The sequence below is a fragment of the Sycon ciliatum genome, chromosome 1 (genome assembly GCF_964019385.1).
Source record: "Sycon ciliatum chromosome 1, ocSycCili1.1, whole genome shotgun sequence".
Classification (NCBI taxonomy): domain Eukaryota; kingdom Metazoa; phylum Porifera; class Calcarea; order Leucosolenida; family Sycettidae; genus Sycon; species Sycon ciliatum.
In genome coordinates this window covers 60,812,247-60,825,457 of record NC_088643.1, presented here as the reverse complement: position 1 = coordinate 60,825,457, position 13,211 = coordinate 60,812,247, and the positions used below count along the sequence as shown (strand labels likewise).

At 49.1% G+C, this 13,211-nt stretch overlaps 1 protein-coding gene across 4 annotated transcripts in view; it reads right to left on the bottom strand.

The window, feature by feature from the left end:
- Nucleotides 1–6,425, bottom strand: part of LOC135804699 (rho GTPase-activating protein 18-like) — a 25,563-nt gene extending 19,138 nt beyond the window's left edge. The window contains exons 1-2 of one of the 4 annotated variants that reach the window (XM_065318637.1): nucleotides 5,412–6,425; nucleotides 1,109–2,302 (exon numbers count right to left, since the gene is read on the bottom strand). In XM_065318637.1, the coding sequence (XP_065174709.1) occupies nucleotides 1,109–1,606 (498 nt within the window). In that variant the 5' untranslated portion in view covers nucleotides 1,607–2,302; nucleotides 5,412–6,425. Of the gene's footprint in view, nucleotides 1–6; nucleotides 1,017–1,108; nucleotides 2,303–5,411 lie in introns of those variants that run through there. The other 3 variants (XM_065318638.1, XM_065318636.1, XM_065318639.1) reach the window with 3 other exon arrangements.
- Between the last annotated feature and the right edge of the window lie 6,786 nt (nucleotides 6,426–13,211).

The window sequence follows — 13,211 nt, the reverse complement described above, 5'->3', positions numbered from 1 at the left end:
CCATACCCAAGCCAGCGGCGTGGAAGGAGCGGATGCGCATCGCGGCGAGCCTAGCCCAGTGCCGACGGATTCCAGAATGTCCGAGCGCTCTTCCACAGCGCTGCGGAGGCCTCGCACACGTCCGTGCAGCTCCTGTTTGAACTCTGCATCCAGGGAGAGCGAGCCTCGCTGAAGGCTACGCGCCTTGCTCTGCTTATCCTGCTGCTTCCTGCGCTTCTTGTCATTCCAGCGAAGCGGCATTTTCTCGCTCCGACAGTTCGCTACGTCCTTATTCGATCGGTGGCAGCGGTACTCTGCTCACGGCTCTAAGTAATAGTAACTGTTACAATTTGCACAAATTGTTCGCCACGCGTACGCACATCATTCAATCTCGGCCGTTGACGCACGGCCATTCACGGATTCGGCGCAACTCCTGCGGACTTCAAACGCTTTTTGTCCAGTCAAAAATTTCTTTGATGTCCTGTTGTTCACCGTCCAGAACTCATCGGCATTCGAACATCACGTCTTTATTCAGAATCTCTAGCTTCCGTCGCGTCTGCGTTCGAACTTTGAAGCCACCATCGGTCTCGCCAAAGCGACATCAGCACCATACTAGCGAGGATAACCTAGATTGGTAATGGAACGATGCGTACATACAAGACTTGCAAGTAACGTATTGAACGCCTGCTGCATCCCATTCGCCAGACACTCACAGTTGACTCCGTGTGTGCAGCAAGCACTCGCACCGGAAAGCCATCTGCACTCGACCTACACTGCTGATGCAGTGAGGGACTCAGCTGGCCTTCTACTTCTAGTCTAGCTTTCCGTCTCCTTCTCGCGCCCCTAGCCCTTGCCAGCACGAAACGTGCGCACGCCATAGGAAACGACACAGTAGTACTACTGCACTTTTCTATGTAGCGCTCACGGAGGCAGCGCCTTTGGACACCCAGCCCTCAGCATGGCACGATACACAAGGGGCAGGGATAGGAAAATCTGCAAGTGCATCTACAGTCAGTAGATCTACAAGTGCTGGGACTTCAGACAGAAAGCAACAAAACAGATCTAGAAAATAAAACGGGAAGAGCATAATTATGCAGACGCGCGCGCCGCTCGCACTCACAAAACTCACCCTAGGAGATGCGGACGATGCCTTCAGGCCGCTAGTTCTTTTTCTAGGCTTACTGGCCATGTCGTCGGCTGGATTCATAGGCGAATGACTCCTCTGAAAGCTAGTTAGCACAGGCTCAGCTCCCTTCAGCTCTCGGTCACCCATCCTGAACATGTGGAGGCCTTTAGTGTACAAGGCAACGCAGCTGGATGTCCTCGTCCTGTCCTCGTCTTTCAGAGCAGCAGCAGTAGCATAGCAGCTACTGCGCCATCCAAACCTTTTCACCCTGCGGTGCATATGCTGCTGCTTCTGTGACTGGTGACTGTCCGCTCTTGGCCTTGGCCTTGGTGGGGCCAGGTCTTCAAGCGTCGACAGCCCTCCACTATGACATTGTGTACTTCGCCGGCCACCGTCGATTTGCTCCCGTTGCTGCTGACAGAGCAGATCGTGTCCATTATGATTACCATGGCTTCGCAGTGGCTGTCCCACAAGCTGACAGGCGTTGCTTTCTGACGTCATGGTAGGATGATCGTATATTGATCGCGCGAGATGGAGGACGGGGGGGGGGGGGGGGGGCGATCTGACGTGGTAGCGAGTGACGGGATCCACTCAGCGAATGCGCTGAGAGTGAGGGCTAGCGCGCAACACGCAAGACGCCCAGAGTCAGACTGTCGACGTCGTCGCTGGTTCTTCGTGGCCGTGCGCACAATTCAGCTTCTTCCGCACAGCACACCTAGCCGTCTCAGATGAGAGGACGCTACACCGTTACTACAATACTACTACTAGCTGAGGTCCGTCAGAGCAGTGAAAGAGGAAGCTTCGTTCTCACTCTCATTGCGGACTTGACTGAGAGTGAGAGGAAGACAGGTGCTCGAGCCAAACGAACAGTTTTGATAGGTAAAGATCACGTGACTGGAGAGGAGGAAATGGCTTCGATTCCTCTCAAACCTCTGAGACGGATTTGAAGGCGAGAGCAACAGTTACTGTAGCTGGGCACGAGTCGAGTGTTGTGCTTGAACTTGAAGCTCCGCTCCACTTCCCACTCCCAGGTTGCTGGGCCAGCGCCTCGCTGTGACACTAGCGTACTACAAGTACCATGATGTACAGTCTACTGGCTACGCGGCTCGACACTACGGCAACGGCAAACTGCTCCCCACAGAGACACAGGGCAAGCTGCAGAGCCCGAGGAATGGCTTCTCTCTTGTTCCCTTTGTTCTGCAAAACGACAGACACATCAAAGGCAAGAGCAGGTAACATGGTCAAGTACATGTAGCTGCTGCCAATAGCCTAGCCTAGCCTGGCTAGCTGACGCACCGTGATCAGCCTCATTCCTTTGTCATACCACTGAGGATCAGATAAGGGGGCTATCCTCCTCCCTCGATCCTACGGTTCTGATAATCACATGATACGGGGAATAGCATTGCCATTGGGATGGGATACCACCCACTGACACGAGCCATAATCATGCTTGCGCATATACACACCATACATTACAATGTAGAGTCTCCAACACACAACAGTACTACTGAGTACATGTATGTAGTGAGCGGAGAAAAGGTAATCAGCTTTTAGTAGGGCCTAGAGCTAGCTCTATCGATCATGCACATGTATCTACGCTGGCTACAAAGTAATACTAATAAGGACTGGTCGGCCCCGTTCTACTTACATGTACATGTACATGTACATGTACATGTACATGACTTTTGTATAGTTATAGTTAATATAAATAAATAATAATACATGTACGAGTATTTTCGCTCCTGCTCTTGTACTGTAGCAGTTGAGCACTCTGGGGTAGTGCCTTTGCTGTTTGCATTACGCAGAGCTCATTGACTTGTCAGTTTGAGCACTCTGGCTAGGTACGTTCGGGCCTGATTGCCAATCATTGGAATTTTTTATTTTCATTGCTATCAGGTTCGGCCTCATTTCCTCTGTGCTGCGCTGATGTCATGAGTTCACAAAAGAACGAAACAGCATGCTGTCCGCAGATTGAGTAATACATGTACATATACATGTACACATGACTGTGATAATGACTTTCAGTCTCAGCCCCAGTCTTGTTGACTCTTGTCAGTCTTGAGTCTGGTTGTAGGTCAAGTACATGTACATTGTAGATCTACCACTGGCTTGTACTGTAGTTGTACAGTACAGAGAGGGAGACAGGGCCTAGGCTAGGCCTAGGGCCCCGTGTGTGCTTCCACAGTTTCAAGCTCATATATTAAACCACAAGAAGAAAAAATCCACCGCCACCCAGGCTCTGGTATGTGGATTGTGGTACAGTACCAAGAATACATACATTTACATGTATATGTACGTGTACGTGGTTATGTACTCTTGCCTTGGTGGTAGCGTGTGCTGAGTATTTTTACTCGTAGTAAGTGGAAGGACTGGCATGCAGCAAGTACTCGTACAGACAGTTGTTGTTGTTCTCACATTTTGCATGATTGCATAAACAAAACTATTACTTTGTGTCCAGCACACACAGTACTGTACTCAGTAGTGCTAATATTGAACTGTCCCTGCGGGAATTTGCGGAAAAAACTCTCGAAAACTTGCGCAAAAAATTGCGGCAGAAAACAACAAAAAATGCGCCGAAAAGTGCGGAACGATGCAGAACTTGCCAGGAATTCGCGGAATTATTTACAGAAAATTGCAGATTTGGGCCAAATCACGCAATTTGTTGCATCCTATATCTACTCGGCCAGTAGTACATGGTAGTACGAGTGCAAATAACCTACAGGATCATGGAAAGCACTGCGTGAAAAGTGCAGAAAAAGTGAGATCATAGTATAGTGCAGAAAACAACAAAAAACGCAGGAAGTCCCGGATTTTGCTGAAAATCGCGAGTTTGGGCAAAAATCGCGAAATTTGTTGCATCCGTGGAATCGCGATTTCCTGGAGGGACAGAATACATACTGTTTTTTTTTGTTGTACAAAATAACATTTATTTATTTTTTAATACGTATTTTGGCACCTATGAATACATACTGTACAGTCATGTACAATGACTTTGTACATGTACATGATTGTACTGGACATGCACCGTGATGGTAGTGCATGGTGATACCTGGTGGTGATACATGTAATAATAATAATAATAATCTTTGAAGGGCCTGGTCAAACTGCGGGAAAAACGAAATAATCCTGCGACTATAATCCGAATCTCCATACTCCATAGTATATACATGTACAGTACATGTACGTATAGTAACTTGCCGCCAGAGCGGCAAAATCGAGAGTTGACGCTCCAAACAGGAGTTTGACGCTGATACGCCATTGACGCTGATATTCACTGATTTTTTCATCTCGATGTCGAGGAGCTACATGTACATGTAATTATTGGCAACGGACAACAACAAAACTCATAAGGATGGTTGCAAGGATTGCACTGAAGGACTTACATGTACATGTAGGTGTTGGCGATCCCCAAGGTGAAGGAAGTTGACGTCGTTCGTGGACTACCACTTGACGCTCGAAATGAAGTTTGAATTTTCATTCTCCCCACATGTGTAGTGTGATCGCGATTATTCTGGACGCTTTTCTTTTTTCGTCAGGCACCGAACATTTGCCGCAGTCTGACCAGGCCCTTATTTCAGGATTACCCAAACGGCCAAAGGCTGACGCCTATCGTGATGGGAACGACAATGTTGGTGTACGTGACGTTTACAGTCAACAGCAAGCATACACAATCACGAACTAACTTACTTGCAAAGTAAGTTGCATGGACTTGGAGAAAGCCAAACCTCCCAGCATTACAATTACATGAAGAGGCATTGCTGTCTGATAGATTAATTTCAACGCTACATGATTGTAGATGTAGATGTACATGTACATGTATTCCACTCCCAAATAGTGTACACGACTACAATTATTGTATTTACATTGTACATGAACTGCGCTTGAACACATGTGCACGGATGCGGTGGTATTGTTAGTACTTTTGCTATTGTTGCTGTGCAAGAACGGCGCATCAATTATCCACAACTAAAACCGCACTCACTTGCACCCACTTGCACTAATTTACTATTAAAATAATCAATCATAAAAATAATTGTAGGGCCGTTCAAATCAAATACTATGTACTAGACGCTAGTAATGGATGATAGTGAGACAGACACGTGACACAATACACAACATGACACACATGTGTTTGTAAATATTATGAATACGGTGATCTGGTGATCTGTCGGTGAATTATTATGTGATCCCTGACGAGGCGCACTGCCTCCGGCCGTCCCAAACTCTTAAAAACCTACGAACTGACTTCACAACAGCTCTCCACCGCTAAGCTACCCTGTGTGTTCCCGTTTTAAATTGCACTTACTTTCAAGACGATGTTCCACAGCCTGACCAGCAGCACGGAGGTGAAGAGGAAGCTCTGCACCTCTGCTCCTTGGAAGCTGCAAACGCTGGGGAAGCTTGGCCACCACCGACACACACACGGTACAACAAAGCTACGTAGACGTGTGTCAGTGAGCGAGAACAGCAGCACTGCCTCAGTGTCTGTTCGTCGGGGTACTCACTAGTATTAGCCCCGCCGCCGTCGTCAGCACGGTGTACACCACAACAATGCACTTCCTCTCACACGACCAGGCACTGGTGCAACTCAAACTAAGACTTAGTAATAGTAAGAGACGCGACCACCACTGGCACCAGTACAGCTCCTCTAGTCTCTAGTCTAGGCTCTACTGATAGTAATACAATGATGCCATGTAATTGTAACTCTTTCAAGTCTTTGCTTGGAGCGGCTTTTCCAGCGCGTATTCTGGTGCCACAGTTCAGAAGTAGATAATGCTAGTGCCAAGTAGTGGGCAACGACGTGAGCGGCCTGCTGCAGCCGATGCACTACGGCCAAGATAGCGCAGGAGCAACGACGTTACGTGAGCTAAAATACTATCGACCCCGCACTGTCGTCGGGTTGGACAGCTATCTGCTGGTGCTACAGTGCCACTTGACTTCGCATGAAATGCGGAGGCTGCCTGAACGGTATCATAGTTCATACTGTACTCATCAGAGTGTATATGACATACATGTACACACTACACTGCACTGTGACACAGCTAGGGAGATTCTGCTTCTGTTTATGGCATTGGCGTGCGAAGTAACTACCGGTATATTAATTTTTGTAGTTAGCAGTGCTGTCGTCTTAAAAATAGCAGGGCTAAACTAGTAAACAGCAGTGGCGTGGATACCTTGCTGGCAGTCGACCTGTTCCGTCCTCGTCGCACCTAGGCTAGGCTGCGTTTGCTCACACTCCAGTCGCACCAAATGAAGTGCCACACTACAACCAAGAGGGGGTTGTTTACTCTTGCTACAACAGTCAACACACACACACACACACCGTCCACCAGCAAGAAAAGACTGAATAGGGTTAGGACTCGGAAGTAGTTCATTGAAAAGTGCAGTCAGTTCAGGCTGTACAGGTTGACTCTGCAGTATGCGAGCATGTTTGACAGCGGTAAACACTGACCTCCATCGAACGCCACTTTTGGGGCTCTTCTTCTTGCCGTATACATGTACGGTATATTCTGAGGCTTTGCGGTGCCACGCAGACAGGGACGAGATCGAGAGCTAGAGTAGTGTGAGCTGACACGGTGATGCTGCACACCGCGCTGGTTGAATGAGTTTTACAAGTCATCAATGTAGATTGCAGCGCTGAAAACTGTACATAAAATTATTATCTGTCCTTACAGATCAGCAGGACAATGGTGAGTACATGCAAGATAGGACATCATAGGTGAATGCTCGCTGCCGCAAATCACTCACATCAAAATGCCACATTGACTTCGTTGGTTAGGCCCTGTCACTCTCACTAGGTCGCTGTGTCAGACCACACATCCAAATTTAACTAAGTTAGCTCACAGCATCTGAGCAAGCATGAGGTCGGTTTCTAATCCGCCATTTCCTTGGAATCACACTATGCCTATGGACCAGTGTGGTCTACGTGGTCCTGGCCAAGGCGTATGTTGACAATGTCGTTGACAATTACTCATAAGAAACCTGTCATGTCGCATGCCAATCTACACTGTACTTCATGCATTGTAATGAGGCTGATGAACGGTTACGTGATGACCGTGATGCGCAGCAACGGAATACTAGAATTGTACATGTCTTACAGAAGTGCATAACATTGTACAATGTAGCGATATTGGCAAATGAATAATTCCTATCAACTTTATCATATCGTCGCTGTTCCTTATAGGTTTTCGGCCCGTAACAGTTCAGTGCGCGTGCGTGTCGTGAAGACAAAAATAGTGTGCAAATGATTATGTACATGTACATGACAATAATAATTATACAGTCATGTACATGCATGTCCTGATCACATACTGAAGTACATGAATTGCACAAGTCATGATTGTACAGGTGAGCTCATCATTGCCACGTGAATCAATGATTCCCAAATCCTTCCCGAGTCGCTATCTCCAACGTTTCGCCATGAACTCACTGCATACCTTGGCCACCCAAGTTATAGAGTCTGTTGGGATCGCTCAAGTAAAATAGCAAAGAAGTATACAAAATACCCAGTCCCACCCGTGACCGGACATACTCACTTACAAATACTCAGTGCATTGCAGGAAAGGGACCAGAGCTTCCGTGTCGTCCACTTTCTTCATCGTCATACTCATACTAGTCATCCTTCAGTACTGTATTCATGTGTTCATGTACATATACATGTAAATACGGCCATATTATTGAGAACGTTTCACTGTGAAGTGCACGCGACGTTTCGCCAGCTACAGGCTACATACAGCGCATGCAATACTGCTTGCACCCTGACCTGGAGCTACAATGCAACACTTGCATGATGTTGCCCGATGACCAGTTGCTGCTGCTGATGGTTGGTTGGTTTTATTTTTACTTCGCACATTCAAACGGGATGACGACCCAATATGATGGCGAAGGCGTAGTCTAAAAGTGGCTATGGAAGAACATAGTAAAGGCTATGGAAGCACATAGTAAGAGATTAGGAAGCACATATTAGTAAGACTAAGAGATTAGGCTGCTGATGATGCTGGTGCCGCAACTGAAACGCAAACCTGCAACCGTGTTCATACGAAGTTTGAAAGCAATACGAGGAGGGACCTTTGTGAGAGATCATGAATGCTGGAGCTGTCTCCCAAAGACGAATGCTGGCTGGTTGGTTGTTGGTATAATTAGTGCCTTTGCCACGTGTACAGTCATGTACACGTACCGACACACATGTACATGTACCGACACACATATACATGTACATGTCTACATGTAGAGCAATTCTTCCCTGGTTAGTCCTGCCAGTAGTTTGTGTAGGTTTACTCCTCCTCGACCGGAAAGATGGCGGGGGTGGGACTGGATAGTCCAGAAAGCCAACCGCTGCGCAGCGTAAAGCCATCCACAAATAGCGTGTTGGGTGTACTCTGCTGATCTAGGATCTGGAAGTACAGTCATGTACATGTATGGTGCAGAATGCTTTCGCTGGTGAACACTTCCTCCATCTTCGGTGTATACTTGAAGAACGGCCACAGATCATGCAGACTAGGGTCTCTACACTAGTACATGGTCTACACCAGGGAGACATGGAAGAAAGTTCTCCGGTGTAGACTCGTCGAATGACACCAAGGAAAGCCTTCAAGTAACAGTTCAAGGGCGTTATTGTCGACACCTAAGACTAAGAGAGCCCGTGTGAGAGCTACGAGTACAAGGTACAGAGAAGGGAGTAGCATTGTGAGATATCATGTACCGGCTACCTGGTACTAAGCGTTCGCTTTTTTTCACTAAGCGTTCGTTGCATCTTAATCTTTTCATCTTGTACTAGTAGTATTACCGGTACATCATGCACACGTCGAGTTTTGACTGGCCGGTCGGATAAGGGATAACTTAGATAAGATCTAGCGAATGACCAGATGACGGATAGGAGAAGTACATCGATTCGTAGGTCTATGACTATGGAGGCACATCACTCATCAGTCCCTCCAGCAGAGGCTACCGGGTACCGCGGCAGCTGTAGCAGTGCTGTTGCACAGCGTCGAGCAAGGATGCCTACACTAACACTTACCGGCGGGCAATGCAGATGGCTCCCTGCTGTACACATGGTAGAGGGGCCCAGCCACTTCTTCGCAGAGGATGAAGATGGCTTGGTGCCATTGTGTTCTTCCTGTGAAGAGGGATACATGTAGCGCCCAATACGGCAATAGAGAGATTGCGTTCGAGTAACGAAAGTAGTTGCTGCGCAGATGCGTCCAAACGCGACCGAAACAACAGAGCAGGTCTACGAATTTCGTTACCTGGAGTACTAAAATACTGATATTTTACAACTCCCTGTCTTGACTCTTCGCAGGCCCGCGCGGCCGCTGCGCGCATGCGTCGACCCACTACGAAAAAGTTCACGAGTTGTGTGCAACTCTCTGGTTGAGGCCTCCTTTTCCGGACTGTACTCAATGACAGGTACTACAAAGTTGTAGGTGATCTCTGAGTTGACCAGTTTCCTTCGATTCTTTAAATTTTGTTTATGCTCACCCTTTCATTTACGGAAACGTGTGCTGATTTTATTCGGATTTAGATCCATTCGTATTATCTTTGCCCTTGACCGCAGTGTGCGAAGAACACGAGTTCACCTTCTTGACGGTAAGGCTTATGTTGCTGCTGAGGCTTAAGATGTGTTGTCGAAATACTCCGCATGTTCATTGTACATTGGTACGTTACAAGTAAGGCACTGGTATTGCTTCCGGCATTCCGTGCCCCGATCATAGGGTAGAATCTGAAATTTTGCAGTGGCATAATATCGTTGGCAGTTCCTAATCTGGAGGGAAAGGTTCAAGGACGCATTGACCAAGTATACAAAATAAATTCCCATATCAGGGAAATCTCCATTATGGAGAGGTTCAGTGACTTCAACGGTTTGCTTCATACGAAACAAGCCAATGGGTGTCTCGTGAAAATCTTGTACGATTGCATTTGTTTACTCGAGTCGAGTCTGAGCTGTTTGATTTGTGAGTAGCGCGCGCTGAGATTGCACTGCCCCAAATAAAGTTGCGTGCCGGCAAAGCAAGAATTGCACATCAGAGGCTCCGCTCCATGTAACACTGTAGTGGCCGTTGTGGCCCTACATATTTACTGCATAAATAACCAGTTTTCAAAGCTTTTTATTGCTTTTTTCTTTCCTACACCATATCCTTCACATGCATGCTCGGCCAGTCCTTCCTTGGCCTTGTTTGAACTCGTCAATGGCCAAGATAAAGCCCAAGGGCACTCCCCGGTGCATAAGTAAATGGGATGGGCGGGGGGGGGGGGGACTACAGTGTTACATTTCGCTTCACCTCTTCATGCAATTATGATTATACATCAGAAGTTGAATCAGAACAGAGTTCCTTGTATAATCGTCAATTGCACATCAGAGGCTCCGCTCCATGTAACACTGTAGATTTCAACGCTCAAATTAGAGGTGAAGCGAACACCACAAGACCGGAAGAGAGGGACCAACGCAGGCCATGAGAACCCCAAACCGGGCATGCAGCACTCCATGCACACCACCAAATCAGTAAGGAACAGGGTAAACCGGTGACACGGAACGCCGCAGAAAATGACAAAAGGCCTGTCCAGAATAAGGACACAGGCGTAATGGCAAAAGGAAGATAAAATGAGGAAAGCCGTGCACTGCACACATGCACAGATAGAACGGCATTGAGAAAGCCAGGCACAGACAACATCGGATTTCTGAGGTAGACACAAGGTCACAGACTCAGAACCTGGCCCGACCAACACTGGCAGCGCTACGGCACAAGCATGGAGAGGCAGAACTGCTGATGTGCCGATGGGGAAGAGCCACTGGTCTCACCCTCCCACGGCTTGAAATAAAAGCACTGGAACTCACCGATGCGCAACTCCAGTCAGCACATTTCATGATGTCCACTGTCGACATACCTTTACGCTTCGCAGCAGACGTAGAAGCGGCACGAGTGGAATGGGCGCCAAACAATGATGTATCCACACCAGCCTTGGACATAACCTGCTTGATCCAACGAGCAATCGTTGCAGAGGTGACAGGGTGGTGCGGACGCTTCGTGCTGAGGAACAGATGCACAGAAGATGCCTGCCGCAGGTCGGCGGTCCGACGCAAGTACTTCCTGAAGCACTCCACAACATAGAGTGCAGGAGTCACAGGAAAGGCAGCAAAGGTGACAGGTCGGGTTGGTTCCAGACCAGGGCGATGCTGCTTAGGGGGGGTGAGATAGTCAAACACCACGTCCTCGGCAGAGAAACGATGAGAGTTGAGGCTCAGCCGGTGGAGGTCCGAAGAGCGCCGAGCAGCAGTCAAGGCCATCAGATCAAGGCCATCAGAATGGCCAACTTTCCAGACAAGACAGGTCCGTGTTGGAAGTCAGTTTAGAAAGCCAAGAAGTGACAATACCCACATCCCAAGTATGTGAGTACCGCGGCTGAGGCGGACGCTGTAGGCAGATGCCACGGAGCAAACGCATCACCAATGGGTGCTGGCCAATCGGTGCACCATCCAGCTCAGGCAGGGTAGCAGACATCGCTGACCGATAGGCATTCAGGGTACTGTAGCTGCGGCCGTCCTCAAAGGAATCGGCCAGGAACTGGAGCACCGTAGCTAAAGGTGGGCGAACGGGATCCACTGACCGTTGACTGCACCAGCCCAGCCACTGCTCCCATGCCGATGCGTAAGCGGCATTGGTTGATGACCGCCAAGAGGAGGAGAGGAGTCGCACGACCTGTGGAGATAGGCCAAGCGGCGAGGCGCAGGTGGCGGGACAGTACCAGAGGATGTGGACGGCCCGAGGGTGAGAGTAGCAGGCAGTCGAATGTGGGCAGAAGCATGGGGAAATCGACCAACAGCTGCAGCAAAGTCGCGTACCACGGCTGCGTATCCTATACTGGTGCGACCAGAATCATCCGGCAAGTATGGAGTGAGGCCACACGATGAAGCACCCTGTCCAGTAGGCAGAATGGTGGGAAGGCATTTTTTTACTAGAGCCACGTAAACCCGTCATGTGTGAGCCATGAATAAGGGGAGTGGTGGTGTGGTCTGGGATGCTCTGCCGACCTTGGGTCTCGGCTTCATCACAACCAGGCGCGCCAATAGCAGAGAGAGAAAGAGAGGGAGCATACACCGCGTCCTGATGAGGGAGACTCCAATTCTGAGAAAATGCATCTAGAGCGAGAGCCTCCGGATCCGGCCTCCAAGCATAGAAGGCGGGAAGTTGAGTGTTCAGTCGAGATGCGAACAGATCTAGCACCAAGGTCCAAGGAGCTGCCCTCTGAATCCTGCGAAACAGAGCAGGGTCCAGGCGCCAGTCGCCGGACTCGGAGAGGGAGCCCCGAAAAGGATGGTCCGCTGGGCTCTCCTCGCTCGGCACATATTCCGCCTGGAGGCGGATTTCGTGTTGGACCGCCCATCTCCAGACGTTGCAAGCGATCTGGGACAGGAGACGGGAATGCGTGCCGCCCAAGCGGTTGATGTAGCTGACGGCTGTCGTGTTGTTGATCAACAACTTGATGCGCAGGGGACGGTACGAGGCCCGGTGATGAAAGGCTTTCACCGCAAATGAGGCAGCGATCAATTCCAGAGCATTGATGTGGAGATTGGCCTCGGTAGGGGGACCATCGACCCCGGGTACTCATTGTGCCGCACACCGCTCCCCAGCCGAGCAGGGAAACATCGGAGAATATGGTGAGCTGAGCGGGAGATTCGAGAATTGAGCGACCGTTCCATAGTTTTCTAGATCGGCTGCCCACCACGCCAACTCAGTCCTGGCTTCCGGCGTCAGGCGCACCATGGCAAAGTAGCTCTGATGGCGACGCAGGGCTGCAATCTTCAACTGCTGAAGGTGGCGGAATGGCAGTGGAGCCAGAAACATGCCTGGGGAGCACGCAACCATCCTGCCCAGGAGTGAAGCCAATGCACGGATGGACAGGTAGGGCTGGGACAAGGCTCGGTGGCACTCCTGCTGGAGTTTCCGCGCCTTGTCGATCGGCACAGACATCGAGCACGCAATCACATTTCGTTAATTTCTTACTTTTTAGACGGAGTCCACTCCAAGGCAGTTTGGAAAGCAATTTCATAAATTTTCTATGGGGAAGGACCCAGGAGTAGAACACAATAACTTTTTTCAGAAAGCTGCCA